The sequence below is a fragment of the Pyxicephalus adspersus genome, chromosome 5, assembly GCF_032062135.1.
Source record: "Pyxicephalus adspersus chromosome 5, UCB_Pads_2.0, whole genome shotgun sequence".
Taxonomy (NCBI): Eukaryota; Metazoa; Chordata; class Amphibia; order Anura; family Pyxicephalidae; genus Pyxicephalus; species Pyxicephalus adspersus.
Window position 1 is genome coordinate 128708100 of NC_092862.1, and position 10841 is coordinate 128718940.

General features: G+C 40.4%; 1 protein-coding gene across 3 annotated transcripts in view; it reads right to left on the reverse strand.

The window, feature by feature from the left end:
* Positions 1-9873, reverse strand: part of WAC (WW domain containing adaptor with coiled-coil) — a 37002-nt gene extending 27129 nt beyond the window's left edge. For 2 of the 3 annotated variants that reach the window (XM_072412675.1, XM_072412673.1), the window contains exons 1-3: positions 9554-9873; positions 9359-9392; positions 3722-3911 (exon numbers count right to left, since the gene is read on the reverse strand). In XM_072412675.1, coding sequence (XP_072268776.1) covers positions 3722-3911; positions 9359-9392; positions 9554-9594 — 265 coding nt within the window. In that variant the 5' untranslated portion in view covers positions 9595-9873. The remainder of the gene's footprint in view (positions 1-3721; positions 3912-9358; positions 9393-9553) is intronic. The other variant, XM_072412674.1, reaches the window with a different exon arrangement.
* Between the last annotated feature and the right edge of the window lie 968 nt (positions 9874-10841).

Genomic DNA, 10841 nt, shown 5'->3' on the forward strand with positions numbered 1-10841 from the left:
TTTTTTTTTAGTTTAAAAGGAGAGGAGCCCTCCATGCACAGTTAGATCGGCATTTTTTCTCATTTTAACATTTTCAGGCGGAAGTGTCACCCAATCTTGTGCCTGTGCAGTGATTGAATGATGGAAGAAACCAGAAGATGACGGAAGAAACCAGAAGATGACTCCAGAAGATAGCAGCAGCAGCTGGTTCCTCCGCTCCGGGATAAAGTAGTAAAACGGGACGAACGGGACGAAAATATGTTTGCAGAGGGATCAAGGGCAACATGACATTACCCGTGCGTTTCTGCAGAACTATTTACTGAATACCAAAAATACATATAAATAGACCATTTCTAATGTGAACACATACCTGTCTACCCAATCAGGGCCCAGACAGCTCCCACAGTATATGCATCTCAATGTTTTTGGAAGAATCAGAAGTAAACCTGATGCTTACAGACAACATTAGAACTTGGCCATCATGCAAAGCTTTCTTAAAAAAAATAAAAAACACACTAGTTCCCTGAAGCATGTTTTCCCTAGTTGGTCACATTAGTACACATTTCATAACAAAACCTAACTAAAAAAAGTTTTGAAGTTTCAAAAGTGTTCAACAAAAATCACAACTCTTAAAAGAATGTGAAGTGGAAATCAGTTCAATGACTTTTACAACAGTGATTTCTGTTATGTACATTATTAATCCCCCTAGCGGTCTGATTCTGGCCAAATTTCCATGCAAAAAGTGGTACAATTTTTTGCATGGAAATTTAATTTACATTGTAGATCAATAATTCATAGGCATAACTCACCAACACATTTCTAATAGTTAATAAATTTAATGATAAACTTTAAAAAAAACAAAACACAAAACCTTTAAAAAAATAATGGGTATTGTAATATAACTGTACAGCAATATATATTTAATATATATATATATATATATATATATATATATATATATATTATATGAATATTTCTTTGTATTGGACTCAATACAGCCATTTTGTATTGAATTCAATACAAAACTATTTGAATTTCCCGCCGCTAAGTCCCGGTCGCACCGACGCATGTACCGACGTCACCGGGAAACCCTGTAGGACGTCTCTGCACTTCGCAGGCCGAGATCGGAGGAGGCAGACGTGTCCCCAGGGACCAGCAGGACGCCGGGGGACAGCCACGGAATAAGGTTAAGTGGGTTTTTTTATGCTTTTAGGTACCCCCAGTCTGACTCGGGATTACCGTTTTTTTGCATGTAAAAGCGACCCTGAGTCAGACTCGGGAATACCGCTAGGGGGGTTAATACAAATTGACTAACTGAGTCTAAACAAACGAGAGGAATACTGCATCAAAGGTCTCTTTAAGTACACCCAATCCATGATTGAATTGCATTTAGTTTGCTTAACATGTGTGCATCAAACTGACATTGTTTTAAAAATTTGAATTGTAGTATTCTTTAAAAGTGTTAGCAACAGGGCAGCAACACGAGCACATTTTGGAGGCAGGGACACAACATTGTCACCCTTAACACCAAAAGCAGGTGCCTGAAAAAAGATCATCATGGTAGGCTGACCATGTGCCTTTAAAATCAAAGCTGCAGAATTCAAAACAACAAAACTGACTTTTGAAAAACCATTACCATGTTAAAGATATGAAATTTTATTGAATAGAGTTTATATGCCTAATTAGAATTTCCTCTAAAAGCAGCCCCAACTCCTGAGCTGCACACCAACTCTGGGACCATGCAGTTGAGTCGACTCAGCTTCACTACAACTGAAGTCCCTTTAAATACGCAGTCTGAGACAGTAAAATGAAGCTTTCTTCAGACAGGCAACGTTGAAACAACTTGGTCAAGGCCATTGTTAGGAATGGTTGGATGCTAATTGGGTAATCCATTTGTCAGGATTTTTGTACACTAAGGCCCAAAGTACATGGGCATTATGATTCATTTCTGCAGATTCCAGTCCTGTGTGATATATTTACTTCAAAGGTAAAAACAGGCCATATTGCAAATAAAGGTCAAGAAGGTCATTACATTTTATCATTCCTAGGAATGCTCAGCTGGGTTCCCCTACATAAAATAAGGGGGTTTTGTCATCTAATTACTCTGGGCATCAAAGGTGATTGACAGTTCAAGTAAAGGCAGTCAGAGACTGCAGGGGAATGCGTCAAGCTGCAATGAATGTGTCTACACAGGATGATACATCTGTAAGAAACTTACAACTCCATGGGAAAATTTCCTTCATCTTCCATTTCTAAATAACACTTGTGCGCACTTTAATGCTCAGCAACCACATCCCCAGTGTTCAATGATTTGAAGCAATGAGTGTTCAGAGTCACTTTGATAGGGAATTACCAGGCGTTTGTCAACCATTACGTTCGAAGATGCTTGGCAGTGGGTTGTCTCTTGTTGAAGTTGGACAAATTAGGTGAACAAGCTCCTGAACTGCTGCAGTGTTCTCTCGAGAAACTTTTTCAGACGTGTAGGACAAAACTATAAGTCCGTGGTCAAAAAGATGAGGGGGCACAACACATGACAAATTTAGTGCTCCCAGTTTTTGTTGCCCTAGGAATCCGTTAACCCCTATAACTCTTTTTAACACCCCTATAGTTTGTTCCAAATATGTAATGCCCATCCCCTTATTATATCCCATTTTACCATCGTCTTTTTACTATGCCCATGTACTGTGATCAAACATTTCAGTAACTTGTTGAGTGGTTACTGAAAAGTGCCGGGTGGTGCACCATGCTAAGAGAGGTTGGGGAGAACACTTCTCTGTAAATGACTACAGACAAAAGCATATATGGATGTAGGTAGCTGGTTATGATGGGCATTGAAAGTGTTAACCAAACCACTTTACAACAGTCATTGTGAACAAGCTCATAGTATGCAAGATCTGGGGCACAGGTTCACCTTAAGAATCACTTTTCTTACAGTTAGATTAAATTGACTTTCCAGAGCTGCTCTGTTTTCTTTGGCACGTTACAGCTTAGGCCCTAGAGGCCTAATTACATGAAATCATTGCAATTCTACTTTTAATTATGCTGCTAATGTAAATTTAAAGCACTAAATAAACACAGTAGCAAACATGGATAATAAAATGTAACACAAGCCTTATCCCTGGATATATCTGAAATAGACATATGCCGTGCCGATCCATTGGAGCCTATGCTCAAACTGTGAAAGCTGATCCAAACAAATAGTTGTAAAAATATTTTATATGGTTTGATATATGGATTGCCTTAATGTACTGAAAAAATTATGTCAAGTTGGTTTGGTCCTATAAACAATCATAAACAGCGTTCTCCGCAGAAATGTTTTTAAGCTGTAGGTGGATGGGTGGCCCCCGTATTGTGACCCAACTTTTAAGTAACACCTAAAAACAGTTTGAGTGTGCACATGACTTAAAAAAAAAAAAAAAAAAAGGACTGGGGAGAACACCAATGCAGGGGAGATTCCACCAGAAACCCAACTTCCTGCGTCTGTGATTGGCCTAATATTTTCCTCAGACATAGGCTGTGTAGTCCAGAATAACTATTTACTTGCATCCTTCGCAGTTGAAGTGAATTTGTGCTGGGAGACAGATTGTTCACATAAGGTAATTCAGATGAACCCGCTTTAGTTTTTTCTTACAAAATTTTGAAGGCTCAGCTGGTTATAACCTAGCTGGCTTCTAAAATGATTGAATTTATTTTTGATAGAGATCGCTTTAATGCACTAAGTTGTGTAAATCTGTAAACCTACCTCCATCCCTCTCTCGGACCCGGTGAATGTGCATACTCTTGGCCTTCCCATGTCCAACACTGTCAGCATATTTTTCAGGGCTGTCTGACCTTCGCATCTTGTTTGGGGGAGACGGATCTGCAGAGTCTCGCATTTTGTCATGACGGTGATCACCACTGCTTGGGTGTCCCTTGGATGTATATTTAAGAGTCTAAATTGAAAAAAAAAAAAAAAGTAAAGTGATTTAAAGTATGAAAAAAAATACTAAATTGATTCTCATTCCTTTAACTAATATTTACAGCCAGTAAAGGGTAGAAAAAGATTTTCATTGCAATCTACATTTAGTGAGTGATTTTTGCAAGTACAACCATTAAGAAATCCCAATCCTTCTGCCTCTTTAGAATCCTGCATATAGCTTAACTTGTTAAACGTAAACTTAACTTAAACTTGTTAAAGCTTAACGGGAAGCCCTGGAATTATATAGCTATATAGAAAGGTATACATCTAATGCAGATGACAACACTGGTATATTAAGGGAAGCTTTCCAACTTCTCCAACCTATTTAAAACCATTATCAGCAAGAACCCTATCCATTTCAATATCTACAAAATCAATCCAGATCTTTAATGTCAAAGGCAGTAGAAACTACATTGATAAAAAGACAGATATACTAAATGTCCATTACAAAGCCAAGCAAATTTGTATAATGGATCATTTCAAAACAATCTAATGTGAAGGGACTGGGGAAAGAAGGCAATTTAAATAGACAATCACTTGCAAACCACATTCTACCCCATACTTAATGCCAGCTGTGCTGCCAATTCAGAAGATGCGATTGATAAGGGAATGAAGGCAAAAAGAGTGCAAGGTGGTCAGAGGGGGCCTTTACCACGCATAAGCAAAGTAAAAATCGTCTCATGTACAAAAAGCACCAAGACACCCAAAGCAAGAGAAAAACATTGCATGTGCTATTTGAGGAGGGATGTTTAAAGTGTACCTGATGCTTTGACCTATGTGTACTACAAAAGTTTAAGAAAGATGAACACTGAATATTTGCTACAAGGTAATGCTTTTTAGCCTCTTTAAGGATAAGCATTTAGAGAACACCTAATGCTTCACATACCTTCAAACACATATGCTTGTATACAAAAACCTGAAATTAACCTTATCTCTCTTATGGAGGAAAATCCCTACTACAGCAAGATATATATTACCACCTCAGTGTTCTCATCAGCCCCTTTTAGCTAGGTGCACCACCCGGCACTTTTTAATAACCACCCGGGTGTTTTTAGGTAGTTACTAGGTGGTTTTAGGTGGTAAGAGTTGGGTCACAATACTGGGGCTGCCAGCCCACCCGGCTTAAAAAAAATTCTGGGTTGAACACTGCTACCTTTTTTATTTCCCACAATGGTTAAGAGGTTGCCATTGTTTACCTCTTGACAATGCTAGTTCTCTGGCTGCCACACCAAAGTTCCGGCTAAAATGCCAACAGAGTCAGCCACAACAAGCAGTCCTACAGTAGATTACATTTTGGATCCTAGTGCATACCAAGTTTTCAATGTCAATATAAAATATTTCTTATCAGTGGATGCAAATATTAAGAGCTATAGAATACTGGAAGTCAATATTTGACTTTGTATGCACTGCTCAAAAAAAGAAAGCATGGGAATGCAGGGTCATTATTCAAAATAATAAAAATGTAAGTATTTTTATTCATTTTTTTTCTAAAAGGATATAAATAAATTGTTACTTGTCAGAAAACAAAATTATGTAGTTGGATTATCTAAAGAGTTTCATGGATAAAACCGATTTCCCCCTAAAACTCTGATGGCTTACGTCTGCAGCCTGTAACCTCCCTATAACTATTTTGCATGCCGAACATTTTATCAAAAATCTTTATCAGGATACTAATGAAATCTAATAAAAAAAATGTACACATGTACACATATATTATAGATATAATTTCTCCCTTGCTAACTGAAAAAAAAAGTAACTAGATAATACAGATTTCCAACTAAAAAAAAGTCAGCTACAGAACTGTCAAAAGCAGGCATCAGGTGCTACATTCCTATGCGAGGTGGGCAAGCAAGGCTTAGTAAATTCCATTCGCTTCAGTTTACCACACTGCTCGTTAACCCAAACCTAGGGTTTGCATACAAGTGTGCTGCTGTCAGGTTCTGCCTTCTGTATATCGGTACAGAGTGGTACAAACATGTGTTTTGATACAATGAGCTATATTTGACTTATTTTGCCTTCAATGCAAATAAATATCAGGTTTAACCTGATGCTTCCCATTGAGATGTGATGAAGAAAAGGTTTAATGTATCACACAACTAGTGTTTTCAAACACTGGTGAATAATGTCAGTGTACATAAACTCTTACAGGGATTTAGGACTACAAACAACCAGCCATATCCTATGAAGAAATAAATTTAAACTGACAGTGGGGCATGTAGAAGTGTTAGTGTAGCCTACCAACTCAATGCTGGATCATATAGTTCTTCAGACTTTTTCTCAATGATCATAAAAACGATTGAAACTAATACATGATTCACATAACAAAATTCTAGAAAGCACAAAAAACACAATGCAACAGTAAGGTTCAGCAAGTAAAAATGACTGAGGTACATCAATTACCTAGTAATTAAAATGTATCTAATACACCAAAGATGTATTAAAATCCACTGGAACTTTCTGGATGCCCTAGAGCCAGAAGATATGCTTGGGAAGCATAAACTGAAAGAGTACAAATATGAGCAGCATGTCCTCCCTTCAAAGCAAATGCTGGAGGGTAAACTGCTGGGTAATTTCATGGGCAAGCATGCATCCATCACTAGATAGAAAAGAACTTGGTTGACATCAACCTAAATTACATTCTTACCCACTGCAAACTAATGGAGTGATATGTAGGTGGGATTGCATATGCTCCTCAAAAATATCAGGGAATAAAGGTTAAGGAACTGACTAATTGCCAGCACTGACCATCCTCCTAGGCCAACTGGGCATACCAAACCTATAAGATCAACAGCTGTACCAAACTCTACATGAACCTGGACTTGGAACACTAACTGCGATTTCAGACTGCAATCCACCAGCCAAAACCCAACGAGCGATCAGTGGGACACACAAGCTAATACATCAAGGTGCCTACAATGCTGCTAATGACTACCTAAGCTAAAACTACTCTTGTTGGATTATATAGTTCTCTAGGAGTATCGTCTTTCACCAGGTTTATTCTATAAAACATTGTAAAGACTCTTCAACCCACACACTATAAAATGTTTAAAAAATCATTAGGACACCAAAATTCCCTTAAAAATAAACAAGAATAACCTACCAAGGTACCACAATTAGTTCTATAGTTACCAGTAAGAACACTTATCTAAATGCGATGAATTTATCCAGTAGGATCATCTTCCTTCCTCCCCATATTAGCAGGAAGTGAGGGGCATTGAGTGTAAACTCAAGGTGCCCTATTTAGGGTTCTACAATAAAAGGCAAATACCTTCCTCCAATTCAATACTGCATGTTGGACTATGTAGTCTTGCAGCATTATCGACTTCTCTAGAGTTCATACTAACAAGAAATGAGAATAGTGGGCATAAACTGCAGTGCTCTATTTGAGGTTCTACAATGGCATGCAGGCACAGTCCTCCATATCAATGCTGCATCTGGACTATGTAGTCTTCCAGTATAATCAGCTTCCCTTGACTCCATATTAGCAGGAAGTGAGAATAAAATCTACAGCCCTATTTAAGGTTCTACAAGTTAACGCTGCATGCTGGACTATGTACTCTTCCAGAATAATCAGCTTCCCTTAAGTCCATACTAACAATAAGGGGCACTGCACATAAACTTCAGTGCCCTATTTTTAGTTCTACAATAACAGCAGAAACAACTCAATGCTGCATGCTGGACTTTGTAGTCTTCCAGAATAATAGGCTTCCCCTGCGTCCATATTAGCAGGAAGTAGGAATAAAACCTAGCACCCAATTTGTTGTTCTACAAGTCAATGTTGCATGCTGGACTATGCAGTCTTCCAGAATAAACAGCTTCTCTGTGGTCTGGAAGTGAGAAACTACAGCAATACCACAACCGGGGTTCTACAAATCGCAGCAAGCACCCTCCTATATGTCAATACTGAACACAAATCCAACACCCAATTTGTCATTCTACAAGTCAATGCTCCATGCTGGTCTATGTAGTCTTCCAGAATATTCAGCTTCCCTCAAGTAAATATTAGCAGGAAAAAGGAAAACAATCTAGTGAACTATTTGGGGTTCTACAAGTCAATGCTGCATGCTGGACTATGTAGTCTTCCAGAATAATCAGCTTCCCATACTAACAATAAGGGGCACTGCACATAAAGTTCACTGCCGAACTTATGGTTCTACAATAACAACAGACACTCAATTTAATGCTGCATGCTGGACAATGTAGTCTTCCAGCACTAACAGCAAGCCCCCCCCCCCCCCCCCCCCCCATGTCAATGCTGAAGTCCATACTAAAAGGAAGTTTGAATAAAATCTAGCACCCAATTTGTGGTTCTACAAGTCAATGCTGCATGCTGGTCTATGTAGTCTTCCAGCATAATCAGCTTCTCTCTGGTCTCAAAGTGAGAATAAACTACAGGAATACCACAACCGGCGTTCTTCAAATCTTAACAAGCACCCTCCTATATGTCAATGCTGAAGTCCATACTAACAAGAAGTTAGAATAAAACCTAGTGCCCAGTTTGTGGTTCTTCAAGTCAATGCTGCATGCTGGTCTATGTAGTCTTCCAGCATAGTCAGCTTCCCTCTGCTCCATACCAACAACAGTGAGACTAAACTACAGCAACACCACAAGCGGGGTTCTACAATTCGCAGCAAGCACCCTTCTCTATGTCAAAGCTGAACACATGACCATGTAATTCTCCTTTCCCCAGGACAATACTATTTTAATCTAATACCCTAAAGACTTTTATCCACCAGTACAAAACTCTGAAAGAGACTTTAAAGTGGAAGTTTCTGAGACATTTAGTTATAACTAAAGGCAAAAGTTTTTTCCCCATTTAGAGAAATAATCTATTAATAATAATCTATTCCTGATCACAACTGAAAGTAAATCTGGCCACAAACACAAGAACTAAGGGGAAAGTTTCTCCCAATAGTGGCCTTTATCCCTCGACACCTGTCATACAATGGGCATTGAAGGGTGGTCCCCGGCAGGTGATGGGAAATCTCCCTCAAGCATAACAGTGACATTACCGACATGCTAGCAGGTTACACCTCTAATCTGTGACTACGGCACTACAATAACCAGCATGCCCCTTCCTGTATATCAATGCCGGTCTATAGAATTCTCCAGCAGAACCACTTCCCTTCCCCAGGCCTATCCTGATTTATTCTAAGCTATCCTCTACCACCTGTAGCATAAAATACCCCAAGACTCCTGGGCTTTGTAGTTCTCCAAGCACCCCCATTACATTTCTGCCATGATCCTGATCTTTGTGTCAGTCGGGGGAATGGATCTCACACTCAGCCTGACCACTAATACACAAGAGGCCCGGAAGCCGGAAGCCAGACTCGGTAGGAAGGGGGAGCCCCGAGATCTCCGCACTGAGGCCTACACGTCAGGCCGAAGCCTGAGCTCGAGTAGCGGCTGCGCTCCATGTACCTGGTAGGGTTGGGAGTCCCTTCGGTCGTGACAGCTGTAGGAGAAAAGACAGAGAAGGCGGTTAGGGGGAGCGGACATCACACCGGGCAGGAAATGGTGAGGTGGGGGGGTCGGAAGGGGGGTTCGCAGTAAAAATGGCGGCTCCGCCTGAGGGGGGGAGAAGGGGGGGCATATAGGATGTAAAAGCTCGGTTACCCATCACTGAGTCTCGGTTGTTTCCTTGCATACATTACCATCAATGCCGTGTGTGAGTGGGGTGTGGAGGCGAGAGTGCGGCTGACAAGTGACACCCGGCAGGCGGGCGCGGCTCGGGGCTCTACAGGGGGAGGGACACGGCTTTATCACTAGCTACTAGGAGAACAATGGCAGGGCACTCCGCTCGGTATATGGCTATATCAGTGGGGCGAGCGCCCGCGGTCCATCTCCCCCCCTGCACACACAGACACAGACGGCACGACGCAGCGGCGGCGCGGACACTCGGGAACGCGCACTACACAGTTCCCGTCCTGACGGCAGGAGCGCGCATGCGCTGCCCCGCCTTACCCACTGCGCAAGAGCGCAGGCGCAGAACCTCCTTACTGCTTGACGTTAACACGTACGGGTACAATATACGCGTAACCAATGACGTTTCCTATATATTATTTTTTTTTCTATGTGAAACTTTATTGCAAGCAGGTGACAACATTGACAAAGCAATATTTTATGAATATCTATGCAATATGGTGATTTGTGTGGGCTGCAGCAGTCCAGAAACACAAGGCATTATGGTGACTTAGCCTGTGGTGCTGAAAAAAAAAACACATTTTATAATGAATGTCATGCAGGATGACAGCCAGAATGATTTGATTCTACTAGAAGCCAAGGCTGTCATGCACCCGCCTCCATCCAAAGAAGGAGAAACAATATAATTAATATTATTATTATTATTATTAATATTATTATTATTGAACAGGATTTATATAGCGCCAACATATTACGCAGCGCTGTAAATTAAATAGGGGTTGCAAATGACAGAGTACAGACAGACAGACAGAGGCACAGGAGGAAAGGACCCTGCCCCGAAGAGCTTACAATCTTTACAGAGTTCAATTCTACTGCACTTTCTCCATCTGTCAGCACAGTCTTCTTCATCCCATGATCTTATTTGCTGCCTGTGCTGCTTCTTTCCCCACCCAGAGCTCTGCTGCACATTAAGATGAGATTACATTAATGTAAAAAGTTTCTTTCTTCTAAAACTGAGAACAAATTACAGATTTACTTGATGATATTCTGACTTTTCTGGCATGAAACAAGTATTAGGCCACATGTGTTGTCAGTGATGGAACTGATTTGAGACCCAAGAATTATCATGACAGCCAGGTAACTAGCATGTGCAGTCTGAAAGGTCAACAATAGCGGCCTATTTCTTTTATTAAAGGTTTCCTTTAGGCTAAGTTGGGATGGGTGGTAAGGTTGTGGTGCAGTTAGCACTTCCTCACTTGTG